At 39.9% G+C, this 18,762-nt stretch overlaps 2 protein-coding genes across 5 annotated transcripts in view; one reads left to right on the top strand and one right to left on the bottom strand.

The window, feature by feature from the left end:
* Positions 1–284: 284 nt before the first annotated feature.
* On the bottom strand, positions 285–12,662 carry znf281b (zinc finger protein 281b). Of its 4 annotated transcripts, none has more exons than XM_061967854.1 (7): positions 12,457–12,662; positions 7,004–7,553; positions 6,812–6,925; positions 5,343–5,466; positions 4,924–5,016; positions 4,727–4,845; positions 285–2,032 (listed from the first exon to the last, which is right to left on the bottom strand). In XM_061967854.1, the coding sequence occupies exons 2-7, from the start codon at positions 7,493–7,495 to the stop codon at positions 422–424; spliced, it is 2,553 nt and encodes an 850-aa protein (XP_061823838.1). In that variant the 5' UTR covers positions 7,496–7,553; positions 12,457–12,662; the 3' UTR covers positions 285–421. The 4 variants fall into 4 exon arrangements, with proteins under 4 accessions (XP_061823838.1, XP_061823837.1, XP_061823840.1 ...); XM_061967853.1 differs by having other exon boundaries at positions 12,453–12,662; XM_061967856.1 differs by having other exon boundaries at positions 4,924–5,007; positions 12,453–12,661.
* The window catches only part of LOC133611016 (G protein-activated inward rectifier potassium channel 1-like), a 46,962-nt gene continuing 40,697 nt past the window's right edge, over positions 12,498–18,762 (top strand). Inside the window, exon 1 of the mRNA XM_061967858.1 lies at positions 12,498–12,640. The gene's annotated coding sequence lies outside the window, so the exon portion shown is untranslated. The remainder of the gene's footprint in view (positions 12,641–18,762) is intronic.

Below are 18,762 nucleotides of genomic sequence, written 5' to 3' on the forward strand. Positions count from 1 at the left end.
ATATATACTTTTTTTTTTTTTTTTTTTTGCCATTTGAGTTCTGGGCTTTCCCTGCCACAACATTATTACTTTATGGTATGCTGATTGATAAAAGGGTTCAGAAAGAAAAAAGGAAAAGTTCATCTCTACCCTCTAAATGTTTTGTTTTTTTCAAATGACATTTAAATCTACCGTTGTACGCTCATATCAAAAAATCACTACTTGTAAAGCGACTAAATAGAAACGAGAAGTTTAAAAAAGAAACAAATTGCATTTGAGGCCATGGCGGACCCTCCCTGGTCGTGTTTGCATCAACATTTAATGGCAGTGTTTAAAAAAAAAAAAAAAAAATCAAGAATATTTTGCTTCAAGAACAAAATGGGGGTGCAGGTGGACAAGAAGAGCACCCCCTGACCCCAACTGGGTTCACCTCGTTTGACCCTTATCTGAAACTTTGGCTTGTCGGGGTTTTTGATCCTGTACTCGCTGGCTCGCTGACGTCAGCTAGCAAACTGCTATACCCTGAGAATTCTGACACTGGAGTCCGTATTCTGTGGTCCACCTCTGCGCTGGGGGGGTCGCTGCCGTAGCTGAGAGGCGTGCGGCGCCCTGACTTGAACTGGGAGCCAAAGGCCTGGGCGAAATTCTCAATCTGGTACGTGGTTTCTTTAGGGGGGTTCAAGGGGGACAGCTCCGAGTAGCTGGAGCCGTTGGCTGGCGCGGCGCTCCCCCCGGCTTTGGCTGGTTGCCCCTTGGAGCCGTCCGCCTGGGCGGTCAGGTCCTGGGGTAGGCTGAAGGCTCCAGGGGAGTGCTGCTTCTCCAGCTGCTCCGTCAGCTCCTGAGATGGAGTCAACTGCTGGTGGCTGCTGGGCTCCAGACTGAGGTGGAAGCCCGTTTGGGAGGGGGAGCCCACCAGCATGCCGTAGTGGGACTTGGAGGAGGACGAAGAGGACGTCGAAGAGGTGGCGGCGATGGGCAGCGGGGAAGATACGGTGGGGGGGTAACCGCAATCCAGCGGCGATGTGCTGTAGACGTGCTTGTCGGAGAAGAGCGGCCCGGTGGGACTGGAGCTGCTGGACAGGAGCGGGAAAGGACCCGTGGGGCCGAGGCTGGGGAAGGGTCCGCTGTGGCTGGTGCGCTCCAGCGCCTGCAGGAGGAATTTGGAGTACTCGCTCATCACTGCGGTTTTATCGCCGCCGTTGGCAGCTTCGTCCTCCAGCTCGGGGGTGACGGGGGCCGCCGGCTGGAGGTCAACGTGGTGCGGGTGATCTGACAGGTCGAACGCCACATCGTGATGGTGCGCTCCTTCCGGTTTATGGCTGTAGTGGTCCAGCAGGCTTTGCAGCACCTCATCCGGGATGCCCGACTTGTCGTGCTTGAGTTCCAGCGGCGAAGTGTCCAGCATGGCCAGCGTGGGTTCGGGCCCCAAAGAAGCCTGGATGACGCTGCTCCCCTGCGACGCCATGTGGAGAGAGCCCGCGCCGTAGTCGTTGTTGACAGCGTGGAGATATCGCCGTTTTTTTACAAACTGCATGGCATCGTCATAGTTGCTGTTGGTGGTGGGCCCCTGCTTGGCCCCCCCCTGGAGGAGACCCATGTTATCCAGCCCAGAAGCTTCCACGTGATCCAGAGACACAGCTTTTTGGCCTAACAGTTTTTGTCCATCAGTACTGTCTTCCAGAGAAAGGAGGCTCTTATCCAGGCTCTTGCGGCCTGTTTTCTTGAACACGAGTTTGGGAGTGCGCCCCTGCATGGCGGGGCCTGAGCCTGAGGGTTGCTCCATGCCAAAGTCCTGCAGGCCTAGGTCACGCGCCATCGCCTCTGAGGACGCCAATGACGCCACCACGTTCTTCTTCCGCTTGCGCTCGCCGCCTTCCCCGTTTTTGGACTTGGCTCGCTTACGTCCAGAGGTGGTGGCGTTTCCCTGAGTGAGTGAATAGCTGCCCTGGCCGAGCTCGTCGCTGAACTCCAGCATGTTTGGGTCCAGGCCCTTCTTTATGGCTTCTCCGCATGTCCGCTTGTGCTTCAGTAACCGGTCAGTTCTTGAAAAAAACTGAAGACAAGAACAGGTTTTCACTTTAGGAACATATTACTTGCATGACATTTATTACTGTAGTTGCGGCCTCTGCTCTAATGGACGCCATTCCTTCATTAACCACCACAAATAAAATGCCACCCATTGTTTTTACCCCAGTAGGTAAAAAACTAACAATAGACGTAACTATCACAACATAACACCTGCACAACACAGCAGACAACTGTACAGCTGGCATTTAAATATGCAGCTCTAACTAATAACTGGTGAACTTCACTAAGAGACAATAGCAGCAATAATGTAGACTATTATATTCATATGTGTATAATTTCCAATAAAACATATTTAATAGTATTATTAAATCATCATACCATCTATTTCAATATTGTAATTATATCATCCAAAATAAATACATATATTTATTATAATTTCAAATAATTATAAATAAAATACAAATAAATCAAGAATACTATTAAAAATGTTTCTGTACAAATAGAGATCCCTAAAATAAATGCTGGGTTCTTTCCCAGTTACTAAATAAACACTCTGATCACAGTGTGGAAAAAGCGAACTCATATTTAATTATTATTTAAAACTAAAAAGTAAACTTTATAAAAGTAGAGAAAAAAATTAAGTCATAAGTATAAAAACAAAGCATAGTAATTAGGGGTGCTAAAATAATATATTCACATCCAAATTGCGATTCTTATTATCCCTATTCTAAATCCATTCATAATAATAAATACAAAAAATACAATTGGAACAACATCATCAGTAGGGTAAAACCAGGCATGTGATTTGAACCTAATGAAAAAGACTGAAAATAAGCAGGGGGTCTGAGGGCCGCAGGTCCCCAGCCAGGTGGCACCCAAAGCCGAAGTTCCTGATTTTTCAGCAATTGAACATGCAAACATTACCAAAAAAAACAACATTTAAAGATGTTTTAGTGTTTAAAGAATTGAAAAAATATCAATAAGTACATACCCCATTCATCCAAATGAATCACTATGTCTGTTTTAGTCACTATGTTATTACAACTTGTGTTGACATCCACAGGAACACATGGGTTAGCCTACTCTATACAAACTTACTAGTGTTCACTTCACAGCCACAGATGGTACATCTAGTTATTTACATTTACACATTACTTTGGCATTTTTGATTTGATGGCTCTGACATGAGCCTTTCTGGCAAATTTCTGAGCAGCTTGCATTTTCCTTTTTGTTTCTGCTTTAGTGGATTGCGCCTTGGAATTTATAGCTAATTTCTGTCTCTTCGACTCCCTCTCCACTTCTAACTGCTCCAAATGTAAAAATCATAAAGAGTACAAACAATGTTTATTCTATTAGCTAACTTCCTTTATCTGAATAGCCATTTGTGATTTATAGCATGAAATAAATATATTGCAGTCATGTTGTTTATGTTTCCAAATGATTGAACTATTCAATGTCAAAATATAAACAGTAGAAATAATGACCAAAATGTCAGCTACTGTCTTGTTCTAAAACACCAATGAAAATAAAATGTATAATTTAGACAGGCTGTAGCAAAAGTAATCACATGTTTGCCACAATCATGTGTGTTCTTAAATGTGTATTCCACGACTTCCATGTCGAGAGCAGTTTTGATTTGGGCTTACATGGTGAACAACTAAAATGAATGTGTTGGCCATTGTTTTATCCAGATGCATACATTTGTCCAAATGTGGCCAAGTAGACGCGTTGTGGGTTTCTTGGACGGCATCTACATCGCTAAGAGAAAAATCTAAAGAAGAGAATCCCACTGCCATCTTCCACTAGTTTTTTAAATATATAAATCGCCCCCTTGAATATTCCCTCTTCTCTTCTCCAACTCTCTTGTTGTCATTTGGGATGTGCACGTGCACATCTGTTGTGATTTCCCTTTCTGGTTCGATGACCCGCCCTATCTTGCCTCTGATTGGCCTGTCCGTAATGTTTTGCCCTAATCTTAACCAATTGTGACTCATCATAGTAAACCAACCAACCAGTCATGGATTTTCTTATACGTAAACCAACCAGTCATCATCGATGTTTCCCGTATATTTTGTCCCCTGCCCGTGGAGTTGCTTCACTACATAGCTTTGATTTTTAAGTTCAATCATTTTTAATGGAAAACCGTAGTTTTTACCACTGGATTATCAAAACCGTACTCATTGCAGGAAAACCGTAGTTGTTGGCAGGTATGGCAAAGAGACAGATCAAGATTTTAACACAATGCAGGTCGGCAATGAACGAAATTTTTTTTAAATATTTTTACAGAGATAAAAAAGACGGATGACCGACTATAGATGGAAAAATCCCATGCCCGTAAAACTAATGTCATTATATTTATAATCAATAGATGTCCCTTACATCATCTCCACGCTTACTTGATGCACGTATACTTCAACTTTTGTACAAGCATTTGTAACCTGTAACCTGTTTTGAAAAGGTTGAATTATAGTTTTTATACCAAATATATTGTGAGAATAGGTTTAACTCGAGAATTGACTCTAAATCAAATCATAACACCAAGAATCGGATTCAAATCTTGCGTTGTGGTAAAAATCACATCCCTAATACTGTTATATACACTACAAAATATAACGCCAAAAATAATATATTCCCAGACACTATCATGAACTGGGAATTATAAAGAAATGATTTTCAGATAAAAATGACAAATGCATGTTTAAAGTGTGTTGTGGCCTACTTGTTGGCATGTATCGCAGCGATACGGCTTCTCGCCGCTGTGCGTCCGCTTGTGTCGCTCCATGTGGTACTTCTGGATAAAACGCATGTTGCACTGGTCACAGCTAAAAGGCTTCTCCCCTGGAACGACACACAATGGTTACAATTTGAATGCAATATTTCCTAAGATATAGGGGGGGAAAGAAACAAGACACTCACCACTGTGGATTTTTTCGTGCCGCTGGAGGAGGTACTTCTGAATGAAGCTCATGTTACACTGACTGCACCGAAAAGGCCTCTCACCTGTGCGATCAAAAGTACAACCATCCGCCCACCCACGTTAATCACAGCTCAGCAGAAATACATCTATTACACCTTTTTTTGACTTTAAGACAAAGACAAACGTTTGATTTAGCTATCCTTCCCATAGACGGGTGAGAAATTCCCAGCAAAGGCACTGACTAATACGTCCAGAAAGACATGAGTGATCAATGAGTCATCCCCCTGACAGTCCGCTCTTAGGCACATGTGGTGAAGGAGAGATGACGCTATGCTCACTTGACACCGTTTTTCATGTCCTTTGGGTCTAAAGCTTTGCAACAAGACAGAAAGAAAAAGAAGCAGTGAAAGCCGCTCACCTGTGTGTATGAGCACATGTCTGCGCAAATGATAGGAGCTGCGGAAGGCAGCGTTACAGTGCTCGCAGATATGTGGCTTGGAGTTGGGGGACAGGCAGGCTCCGTCTGCATCCAACATCATAGCCTGGAAGGACAGGACCATGGTAGGGGGGGATGATGCCACAACCATCAGCGTCATATTAAACTCATTTAACACAAACCAAGCCAAGCATTCTCCAATAGCTTACAATTAAAGGTATTATACATAACAATGACAATAATGATTAGTTTGGATTGTTGATATAAAATGATGGCATTGCACTACAAAAAGTAGCAACATGGAGGGATTGTCAAAAATGCTATGGAAATATAGAAAATTGTAGTCAAGTCCATACCAGAGAACTTTAATAAGACTATCCTGTTGAAAAACAACAGATTTATTTCAAATTTGATAAGAGAGGGGCAGAGAGAAAATGGTGTTTTAATATTAGAAGAATATAATTTTAATCTTACAGGAGATACATATAAAAACATTATTGTGGTAATTATGTCATAATATAACCACAAAAGGTTGCAATATTGCTACAATCACATTTTTTTAATTAAAAAAATGATGTCATACAGTTACGAGGAGAAAGATGTTATACTACATAAATTAAGTAATTTATGTACAATGTAACAAGAATCTAAATATTTTTCAGTCAGAATAATAATGTTCCAAATAATATTTTTGTGACTGTTATAAAAGAAAAGGATTTTAGGGCTGCAGCTACCCATTATTTTTGTAATTGAGTAATGTATTGATGATTTTTAATCAGATAAAACAACTTTATAACCTCAATCCATATTTTATGGAAAATAAACAAATATTTTGCTTACCATAACTTTTTCCCCAGTAAATCTATATCCTTACAATTAAAAGTTCACATTTAACATGTGTGCTTTATTAAACAATGTACGCATAATCAAGATTCCCATGGACACAGATTTGATCAATATCTTTTGGTTACTCATTAAACAATTAATTAAAGCAACATAGAATAAATTGTAGCTTTCTTCTTAAGTTAATCATTTAGTTGTTGCAGCCCTACTTGATTTGATTAAATCTACAAATAAATGTGAAACAAAGTATCTATTTTGTTCCCCTGTATATTGTCTTATGACAAAACAAAGTAATGTATTCTTAGGTTTTTAATGCTTTTGAGCACTAAAATTATATTTTATAATATTTTGTCATTTGTAAACAGTTTGTAAAAATAATTCCTACATTTTTAATTAATTCTCTAAATTCCTCATCGTCCCGTGGTAAGTTTTTATACTGATAATGGAAACATGGTGCGCCAGTGAAATTCTAGACATTTAAAATGTATTCAACAGTCAGAAATTGCAATAAATTTCAAGCTCTTTGTGCGAAATGTAAGATATTTTTGGACCTCGATGAGAAGGCAGCATTCAAATTGAGGATTGTTTAGGTAGGATGGCTAACTAACCTTTGCAGAGTCGTTGCGTTTCCGTCGGGCTTTGCCTCCCTGTCCATCCCCATTGGTCCTCCTGCCTCTTTTACCTGAGGGCTCTTTTGGCTCTTTACCCGATCGTCCTGACATCTACAATCAAAGCACAATTTAAATGATCTCATGGTTTCAAGTTGCTAGAAATGTGAAGCATTCCCAACCACTACTGACCGGTTCTCCAAGGGAGCGCACATTGCTGTGGCTGAGATCATGCAGCAGCATGTTATGGGGATTTTGGTGGTGGTTGCCGTAAGACATGTCCGGCATGTCGCTCCCGCTTTTCCCGGCGCCCGCTACGCCGCAATTCATCCCCACGCCGCCTCCTGCTCCTCCTCCACCGTAGAGAGGCATGCGATAATCCAGCTCGCTTAGCCGCTCCTGTTTGATGCCCATGCTGTGGAGGAAGCCCCCCGTGTTAGCGGTGGCGGCGCCCTGGTTGTTGTTGTGATGGTGGTGGTGGTGGTGATGGTCCGGCGGCGAGTCACGCTCCTTCTTGAGGATCATCTCCTGCGGGAGGTCACCCATGACCGTCTGCGACGTCAGTCGCGTGAAGCTGGTGACGGGTGGCAGGTGGCTGAACATGAGCATGCCCGGTGCAAAGTTGGGGTCCATGCCACCGTTGCGCAAAAACTCATTGCCTATTTTGTCTTGGATAATACTCATGGTGTTGTGCAGGGGTGAGCCACGCCAATCAATCTAGAGAGGAATGCAGGAGAACACCCTGGAAGAAAGGACAGAGACATACAATCACTTCATGACAATAAAAGTTATTTTCGCATACTATGGCTGATGGTCGGAAAAAAAAGGCAAGAATAAAGCTTGGGTTGGTTGCATCAACAAATGCACTAGCAGTCTGGTAAGATAGCCAAACAGGAAGTAGTCGTGAAAAGAGAGGGACACGCTAAACAGCCAACTGCTTAACAGCATTAACCATCAGTTTTGGTTGCACCATCTCACTGTCGATTTTCTGTACAGAGCGAAATAAATTAAAACTGAGGGCTGCAAAGAGCGAATAAATAGTGGATAAAACAGGAAGAATTACCTCCACAGTGTGGCAGTTAAAAAAAAAAATGTTTACCCCAAAATGGACCATAGTCTGTCCCCGCGCTTATCTTTTCTTATCAACACACGTCGGTTCCCTATTCGGATGTACGGAAACAAGTAGGAACTAAAAGTGCAGGACTGTATAATTAAAATAAATAATAAAATATAACAAATGTGATATTTTTGAATATTGAATATACTCATGAATCGAAGGACAAATGTCCAAACATATATGTTAAATACAGCAATGCAGAGAGTTTTAGAATGCGGCATTAATGACAATGTTCTTTAAACGTTACTTCTAAGTTTGATTCGAACTACCGGGTAACCAAAGGAGAACCATTAGCGAACATTCTTTTAAAGTTATGTATTAGCTCGGACCCACGGAGGACGGAGGAGGAGAGGACAAGCAGGACGAGCCGCAGCGCTAAGCTAGCTTGAATGTGAATTAGTGACAAGAAACACATTTACACTTCAACAGAAGACTAACAGGAACCACCTTACAGCAGAAGGTAACCAGCTAAAAAGAGGAAAATAGCAAGTAGATGTTATTAAGTCAGGAGAAACAATAATATCCACACAGTGCGGCAACACGTCTGTCAGTTATTAATATGAATGAGCAGATAGACGACCCACGCCTTTGAGCCGCAAGTTTATGGCGACTGAAGCTAAAGTGTCTAGACAATCTGTGGTTTTAGAAGGCACAACTATTAAAACAAGAATGCCTGCTCGCCAAGTAGGGACTTTTATTTAAACCGGAAATTACGCAATACTGCAAACATCAGTAGCTGAAGGTATAGAGTCTTGTAGACATCCATCCATCCATTTTCTACCGCTTGTCCCTTTCGGGGTCGTGGGGGGTGCTGGAGCCTATCTCAGTTGCATTCGGGCGGAAGGCGGATTACACCCTGGAGAAGTCGACATATACATTTACAATATATAATAATATATGATATATTCACAATAAAATAATAATGTACAATATAATAATGATACATGTATAATTAATCGATTTATAATCGAATCATAGGCCCTCAATTATAATCGACTCATGACGTGCCCAAAGAGTCCCACGTCTGGTGTTTACCTGGTTTGCCAGAGAATAAGAACACATAACAGATGGAATCAGTGTTGCCAACTAAGCAACTTTGACGCTATATTTATTTGTTTAAGTAGTCAGAGACTTCGAGATTGTCTTTACAAATAATGAAGAAAAGAACAGACTAGAAACATACCCATTTACTTTTTCTGGCCGTATTGTACACTCTTGAAAACTAAACTTTTTTTTTTAAATGATAACAGAACCATTTTTAAAATGGGTTACAAAGGCTCCTAATTTAGCTGTTGATGTATGTGGTAACATACTGCATCATTTCCAGTCATTATATTTTCTCAAAAGTATTATCATTAAGCTATTTGCTTGTTTACTGTTAAATATCTGGTTACCTTCTGTTGTAACGCGGATCCATTGACACTTCTGTTAAAATGGACTAAACACTTACTTTGTTGTTTGGACGAGTGCATTAGTTTTGGGCATCGATCCAATACCAAGTAGTTGCAGGGGCAGTATTGATTGGCCTTACCAATTCAACAAAAACACATGATAGCTGTGTAAAAATATCAATTAATACTTCAATTATTTCCATAGTCATTTATATTACATACACGATTTATAATAGTTAATAGTGTATAAAAACCTAAGAAAATACAATTGGCTCTTTATTCCTAAATTTGGAAACAATCACAACAAAATATGATTTTGTGATTACAAAAAATATTGATCTAATCATTGTAGTATCGACCATATGCTTAGTATGGATCTGCTCACCCGTTTACAATCTAGAGCTCTAGTTTAGCAGTTAGCTATGCTTTTTGTATCCTTCTATGGTGTGTAGTTTATCAGATCAAGCTATTCCTTGTCCTCCAGTGATAAAGTTACTTGTAAGAAACAGTTTATTTTCCGCCACTGAGGCCAGGATTATTGATTTAGAAGCGGCACTGTGGAGGAACATTAACCACTAACGCCTTTGTTCGCTTGTTGCATTATCACGATAGTATTAAAAACTCTATCGACTGACACATTTCTATCATTCATTAGCGCCAAACTGTGTTCACCAGGAAGCTCTTTTTCAACTCACAAGTGACAGATCGTACTCAAAAAAAAGTCTCAGCAGTGGCGGGCCATGTTTGACATCGGTTTTCGTCGCCATCATTGATCTAAATGAAAAGAACAAATTATGAAGTGTTGGATCACAGTGCCAATTGCTGTAAACGTTCTTCTTATCCTTTTACTATCTGGTTCACTGACCAGAGTTGCACGATTTTTATATTTCTGCACATGTATTCATTATAATATATACATATTTTTTGCTGAACTATTATCTCGTCATATATTCCAAGCTAGTGGTTGAGTTGAGTTGAGTTTGAGTTTATTTCGAACATGCATGCATAAAACATGATACATCACAATTTCCAGTTTCTCTTTGGAACATGTTCGAAAAAGTGTAGGGAGAAACAGAACTTATCTAATCCCACCCCTTTTCCTTTACTTAGCAGTTGCTAAAACTTTTGTTCACTTCCTGTTCTCAATTTATTCACAATATACTTCATAAATAATAACAATAAAAATAAATAAATAAATAAATAATAATTGGTGAAGTAAGTTATATTTCATATGGTGAGGAGCAAGATTATCTTGAAAATGAATGGATGGATGGATGAGATACATTAAAAATGTTTATCATGGTTCTTCTTCTTTGTACTTTTTAAACACTTTAAGTTTGAAGAGTTTCTTGAAGTGGATCATAGTAGTACATTGTTGATTGCTTTGCTTAATCCTTTCCATAATTTAATTCCGCATACTGATATACTGAATGTCTTAAGTGTTGTACGTGCGTGCAAATGTTTTAAATGACATTTTTCTCTAAGATTATATTTCTCCTCTTTTGTTAAGAAGAATTGTTGTGTATTCTTGGGTAGCAGATTATAGTTTGCTTTGTGTATAATTTTAGCTGTTTGCAAATGGTGGTGTGAATGCTGCCTTCTCTTCGGTGCAATAACCCATTCCACCAACCACCCTGTTTTTTTTTTTCATGTATATATTCATTTCACACCATATTCATTGCACTTCTACATTTTTTATATTTTTATATATTTGCACATTGTTTTTCTAGCATGCACACATCGCACTGTATGGAATGGTCTCAATCTCGTTACCTTGCGTAATGACAATAAAGCTGATTCTGATTCTGATTCTGAATGTGAATATTTTGTCTACATCTGTAATTGACAGGCAATTTGTCCTGGTTGGAGGCGCCACCTGAGAAGCGGTATAGAAAAGGATACATGGGGAAAACAAATCTATACATACATTTTAATTAATACAGACACAATCGCCAACATTTTACTGAAAGTTGTGTTGACATTATTTATACCGCATTTTTTTTGGGTGGGGATGATTGAGCAAAAATGCCATGCATTTGAAGATTAGACAAGTAGTATTGTTGTTTTATTCCTCTTCTAAATGTGGAGAAAACCCGTGGCTCCATCGGTTTAAACTGCTAATTAGACGCCTCAGTGGTCTTGCCTAAAACAAACGGTATTTAGGTCAAACGCGCTTTGACATTTGAGTAATTCGACTCGGGCATAGTCCTGTGACTAAACGCTATGTTAGCAGTGGAATTTTTTTTATTTATTATTCATCCCCTAAAAAGAAGCGTCAGTCATAGAAAGACACATTTAACAAGAGAGCAGCAGATAATAGTTAGCCAGCTTGTTAGCATGCCTAGCCGGCTTGCCACAATGAAACAATCAATACATCATCGAGTTTCTCACCTTCCAAAAACGAGCAAGTCGCTTGAAAACCCACAATATATCGTCGTGAGGTTATTTTACACGTAACGGCATAAACCAAAAAGTAGAACGTTACCTTTTTTTGTCATAATAACAATTAGCCGTGTCACTAGCTAGCTTGCGCTAAATGTGTTGATTACATCCATTGGCTATTTAAAAATGCAGCAGTGGCTCATGCAATATTGGCCAATTCCAGCCCCCTTTACATATGAATACAAGGTATTTATAGTGTTAAATGAAGCATTCAAGTTGGCCCTAAAGTAAGCTTCAGTGGAATGTAATGTTCATTCCCAAGCTTTTGATGACGCTTGGAAATGAAATCTGGCTGCGAGCGAGCGAGGCTGGCGCTCCATTTATTGATAGCTAACTTTAGCCGTAATTACGAGCGGATAATGATTACCGGGCGGCTAAAATAGTTATATATTTTTATTCCAGCTTCATATTGACTCCCAGCGGTCGAGCTCATTTCAAACAAACACTGAGTTCAGAGGCGGCTGTGCGTATAACAATCAAACTAGCCTCGTTAGCTCGGTAGCTGAGTGGCTATTAGCATGCGAGCTAACAGTTAGCATACCGCAAAGCCGCATTACGGCCCATGCATCAGAAACAATGATGCTGCCTTTCGGTGCATCTCCCTACGGTTCACCCCAGCATTGCGACGCCAAAATCTCGATAGATCCGGCGCCGAAGCCCCGCGCGGCGGCCGGGTTAGATAGTCGCTCACCTACACATGACCGCAGACGGCTTGGATCGTGCCCGTGTTGCCTTCGTACGCGCAGCTTTTTGGGATTTTTATTGCCAAAACATTGTTCTCCGGCGGCCGCTGCTTTCTTCCATCTTGTCGTGGCGCGGGGGATTATGGGTGCAGAGGACGGGTCGTGAGAGGAGACAGGCGGGCTGCTGCTGACGGAGGTGAGACTATAGTCATGCAAACACCCTCGAAGGAGACATTTGCATGTGCATACACAATAACTACTTTGCACGATCACTCGCCTTTGTGCTTTAAGATAATGAGCCTATTTAGGCTGCACTTTTTTAAAATTACATATTATATTAGTCCAGTGGTTCTTAACCTTGTTGGAGGTACCGAACCCTACCAGTGTCATATGCAAAGCATTATCAAACATTATTGAACAGGAAATGATTAAACTTAAGATTGATTGATTGAGACTTTTATTAGTAGGTTGCACAGTGAAGTACATATTCCGTACAATTGACCACTAAATGGTAACACCCCAATAAGTTTTTCAACTTGTTTAAGTCGGGGTCCACTTAAATTGATTCATGATACAGATATATACCATCATATATACCAGGGGTCACCAACGCGGTGCCCGCGGGCACCAGGTAGCCCGTAAGAACCAGATGAGTAGCCCGCTGGCCTGTTCTAAAAATAGCTCAAATAGCAGCACTTAGTGAGCTGCCTCTATTTTTTTTATTGTATTTATTTACTAGCAAGCTGGTCTCGCTTTGCTCTACATTTTTAATTCTAAGAGAGACAAAACTCAAATAGAATTTGAAAATCCAAGAAAATATTTTAAAGACTTGGTCTTCACTAACTGACAAAGAAACAGATAACAGATTTGGTGTCCAGTTCAAAGTGTGACATGATTTATTTAAAAATTTGAGAGTTGACTTTTGTATTTTACATGAGTTATTATTTGTACAAACATGGTGCAAAGTCATTCATGATTTGTTAAAACATGTTAGTGGCTAGCTAGTTAAAATGGGATATTGTGATTTCACAAGACTGTCTTAAAGTGATCATTTGAAAATGTTCAATTTGAAAAATGTGCACTTAGAGAACATATAAAAAAATAAAGTGTTGCATATTGATATTTATCTGTTTCTATATATATTTATTGTGAGAAATCATTAAGATGATCAGTGTTTCCACAAAGATAAAAATCATTAATTATTAATAATAACATAGAGTTAAAGGTAAATTGAGCAAATTGGCTATTTCTGGCAATTTATTTAAGTGTGTATCAAACAGGTAGCCCTTCGCATTAATCAGTACCCAAGAAGTAGCTCTTGGTTTCAAAAAGGTTGGTGACCCCTGATATATACTATCATCATAATACAGTCATCACACAAGATAATCATCAGGGTGTATACATTGAATTATTTACAATTCGGGGGGGGTGTGTGTGTGGGGGGGGGATTAGGTTTGGTTGTTATCATCAGTCATCAACAATTGAGAACAGAGAAATGGATATTGAAACAGTGTAGGTCTGACTTGGCAGGATATGTACAGCAAGTAGTGGACGTAGAGAGATATATAGACAATAAAAGTATCTACATTTGATTGTTTACATTTGATTATTAACAATCCGTGGAGGGTGTTAGTTTAGGGTTGAAGTTGCCTGGAGGTGTACTTTTATTGCGGTTTTGAAGGAGGATCGAGATGCCCTTTCTTTTATACCTGTTGGGAGCGCATTCCACATTGATGTGGCATAGAAAGAGAATGAGTTAGACCTTTTTGGGTTTAACGTGGTTAGTGGAGCTCCCCCTGGTGTTGTGGTTATGGCGGTCATTTACGTTAAGGAAGTAGTTTGACATGTACTTCGGTATCAGGGAGGTGTAGCGGATTTTATAGACTAGGCTTAGTGCAAGTTGTTTTACTCTGTCCTCCACCCTGAGCCAGCCCACTTTGGAGAAGTGGGTAAGAGTGAGGTGGGATCTGGGGTGGAGGTCTAGAAGTAATCTGACTAGCTTGTTCTGGGATGTTTGGAGTTTAGATTTGAGGGTTTTGGAGGTGCTAGGGTACCAGGTGGTGCATGCGTAATCGAAAAAGGGTTGAACGAGAGTTCCAGCTAGAATCCTCATGGTGCTTTTGTTGACCAGAGAGGAGATTCTATAGAGAAATCTCTTTAGTTGGTTGACCTTTTTGATTACCTTGGTTGCCATTTTACACAGGAAAGATTAGCCTCAAGAATGGAACCTAGGTAGGTGACCTCATCCTTCCTGGTGATAACAATGTCACCCACTTTTATAGTGAAGTCATTGACTTTCTTAAGGTTGACGTGGGACCCAAACAGGATGGATTCCGTTTTACCCAAGTGTATGGATAGCTTGTTGTCAGCAAGCCAAGTGCAAGTTCTACAGAGTTCAGCACTGAGGATTTTCTCCACCTGTGAGATGATGTCAATAAATTATCATTAAATGTAAATAAAACAAAGTTCATGATTTTTTGTAAGAGGAAAAGGGAGGAAACGATCAAACTGTCAATAGATGGAATTGATATTGAATCAGAATCGTTTTATTGCCATTGTTTGAGAACGGGTTCACAAACTAGGAATTTTTCTTGGTGCAATCGTGCAACATAAAACACATATAACACAGATTTGGTAATTACAAGAGCTGTAACTGAGCTATCAGATCTTGTTATAGACTTAGAAGGAATTCTAGGGAGCGACTGTTAGGAGTTATTGTTCATGTGCCAGATGGCCGAGGGGAAAAACTGTTCAGGTGGCGGGAGGTGTGGGTCTGGATGGACCGTAGTCTCCTGCCTGAGGGGAGAGGGGAGAATAGTGTGTGTCCAGGGTGAGAAGAGTCAGCTGTGATCCGACCCACACGCCTCCTGGTCCTGGAGGAGAACAGGTCCTGGAGGGATGGGAGCTTGCAGCCAATCACCTTCTCAGCAGCACGTACCATGCGCTGCAGTCGATGCTTATCCTGGACTGTGGCGCCGGGGAACCACACGGTGATGGAGGAGGTCAGAATGGACTCGATGATGGCTGAGTAAAACTGCACCAGCATCTCGGTCGGCACCTTAAGTTTCCTCAGCTGCCGCAGGAAGTACATCCTCTGCTGGGCCTTCTTGATGAGGGAGCTGATGGTTGACTCCCACTTGAGGTCTTGGGTGATGGTGGTGCCCAAAAAAAAGAAGGAGTCCACAATGGAGACGGGGGTGGGAGAGTCAATCAGGGTGAGGGGGGATGGTGGGGCTGTGACTTTCCTGAAGTCCATGATCATCTCCACTGTTTTCTGGGCGTTCAGCTCCAGGTTGTTGTGGCTGCACCAGGACGCCAGCCGGTCCACCTCTCTCCTGTAGGCGGACTCATCGCCATCCGAGATGAGCCCGATGAGGGTAGTGTCATCCGCAAACTTGAGCAGTTTTACGGACTGGTTACTGATTATTACTGATTATTATTATTACTGATATTGAAAGGGTTTCTGAACTTAGATTTTTAGGAGTGATACTGGATGACGGTCTGACATGGAAATCTCATATTGCACATGTACGGAAAAATATGTCTAAGAGTATTTTTATATTAAATAAGGTCAAATATGTGTTAGGTTATAGGGCAATGCGTATATTGTATTGTGCACTTATATTGCCATATATCAGCTACTGTGTGGAAGTGTGGGGGAACACATATAAGAGTAACATGAAGGCATTGTATCAACTACAGAAAAGAGCTACAAGGATTATTCATAAAGTAGATTACTTAGAACACACTAACATATTATTTATTAATTCGGGTTTATTGAAATTACAGGAGCTAGTAAAGTTACAGACATTATGTGTCATGTTTAAGGCTAAAAGTAAAACATTACCAGCAAATTTACAAAAATGTTTGTCATCACTTCTGAGAAAGGTCATTTCCAACATAAGTATTCAATGACAACTTTAAAAGAAATGCGTATATCAGTGGTGGGGGTTAAACTATGGAATTCTCTTTACAATGAGATAAAAGATTGTAAAAACATATTCCAATTGAAAAAAATATATAAAGACAGAACAATAAGATCATATGGACAGCCATAAGTGTTTACATTTTGCTTTATATTTATTATTTTACTTATTTTTTTGCCTGGTTTTGTATTTGTTTTGTATCATCCCGTGAGGTGTATATTACTTTTTTTTGTTCGGTTTGTACTTCATGAAGTTTTGCACTTGTGTTTTTTTGTTTGTTTTCGTTATATTTGGATGTAATTGTTGGTTTATATGATACCATTAAGTAAGACTACGTATTATGTTGAAGGGGGCAGGAAAATATAAGATTTTTCTTCATCCTGCTCCTTCTCAAGCATTGGTGTGTAAATGTATAATTGAATAATTGTGGTATAATTTTCTATCGATCAAAGATGCACATCAATGAAGGAGATAAATAAAAATGAAATGAAATTAAATGAAATATGCGCATTCACCGAACCCTTCTTTAGTGGAAAATATATATATATTTTTTTCAAATTCAAAACAAAGTTATGTGTTTTTGGTAACACTTTAGTATGGGGAACATATTCTAAGTAACAAAGACTTAATTTAGAGTTTTTTGGACACTAGGGGAACATATCCTAAGTAACAAAGACTTAATTTTGTGTTATTTGGTTAGGGTTAAGGTGAGAGGGTTAGGGCCAGGGTTAGAGGGTTAGGGTTATAATAAGGCCAGGCCGAATAAGGCATTAATAAGTACTTACCATATTTTCCGCACTATAAGGCGCACCTTCAATGAATGGCCTATTTTAAAACTTTGTTCATATATAAGGCGCACCGCATTATAAGGCGCATAGAATAGATGCTACAGTAGAGGCTGGGGTTATGTTATGCATCCCGTAGTTGCAAGCCCTGTTGTGGCTCAATATTGGTCCATATACACTGCAAAAACTGAAATCTAAGTAAAATGAAATATCTCAAATAAGGGTGATATTTGCTTATTTTCTGTCTGATAAGATAATTCTTCTCACGAAGCAGATTTTATGTTAGTGTTTTACTTGTTTTAAGGTTTTGGTCCTAAATGATCTCAGTAGGATATTACAGCTTGTTGCTGAGATGTGATGACCTATGTTGAGTACAACATGCTTGAAACTAGAATATCAACTGTTGCAAAGCTGTGTCATTAACACTCACAAGTATAAAACTACTTTTTAAAAGTAATAATTTCTTACTTCAAGCATGAAAAAAAAAAATCATATGCCGAGCGCATATCATTATGTCAAGATAAAGGCACTAGCATTTACTTAATTTAAGAATATTTTTCAACATGTTGAGCAAAAAGGTCTAATTTTTTTTTCTACCAAGAAAAGTGCACTTGTTATTAGTGAGAACATACTTATTTTAAGGTATTTTTGGGTTCATTGAGGTTAGCTAATTTGACTTGTTTTGGAAAGTCTTGACAAGCCATGTTTTCTTGTTCTATTGGCAGATAATTTTGCTTAGTTCAAATAAAATACCCCTCATTTTTGTATTTTTTTTTCCCTTGTTTTTGAACATTGACTTTTTGCAGTGTATAAGGTGCACTGGATTATAAGGCGCCCTGCGATGAGGTGGCGACTTGTCCAGGGTGTACCCCGCCTTCCGCCCGATTGTAGCTGAGATAGGCTCCAGCGCCCCCGCGACCCCAAAGGGAATAAGCGGTAGAAAATGGATGGATGGATGGATGGATTATAAGGCGCACTGTCAGCTTTTGAGAAAATTTGAGGTTTTTAGGTGCGCCTTATAGTGCGGAAAATACGGTAATAATGATTAGTTAAGAGCCAATATGTTACTAATTTGGATGTTAATAAGCAACTAATTAATGGTGAATATGTTCCCCATACTAAAGTGTTACCATGTTTTATTACTGGTGCACAAAATGAACCGTGCATGAACATCACTTTGTTCAAAGAACAAAACCAACACAGCGCATAAACTCACAAAAAATTACACACCTGCAAATCAGTGTGACTTCTGCTGTTGTCGTATCTGTAATACGCCGATAGGGAGAAGTTTTTATTTACACGATGAGTCGGGTGTGTTTTGACCTCCGCCGAACCCCTGAGGCCGACTCACCGAACCCCTAGGGTTCGATCGAACCCAGATTAAGAACCACTGAACTAGCGCCTATGCAAACTCAGAAAGCATCAGTCTGTCAGAAATATACCACACTTAACTGCGAGCTTTTAATTTACAGTTGTGGTCAAAAGTTGACATACACTTGTAAAGAACATCATGTCATGGCTGTCTTGAGTTTTCAATAATTTCTACAACTCTTTTTTTATTAGAAATATCCGATAATGGCTTTTTTGCCGATATCCGATATTCCGAT

This window comes from Nerophis lumbriciformis, linkage group LG11 (assembly GCF_033978685.3).
Source record: "Nerophis lumbriciformis linkage group LG11, RoL_Nlum_v2.1, whole genome shotgun sequence".
Taxonomy (NCBI): domain Eukaryota; kingdom Metazoa; phylum Chordata; class Actinopteri; order Syngnathiformes; family Syngnathidae; genus Nerophis; species Nerophis lumbriciformis.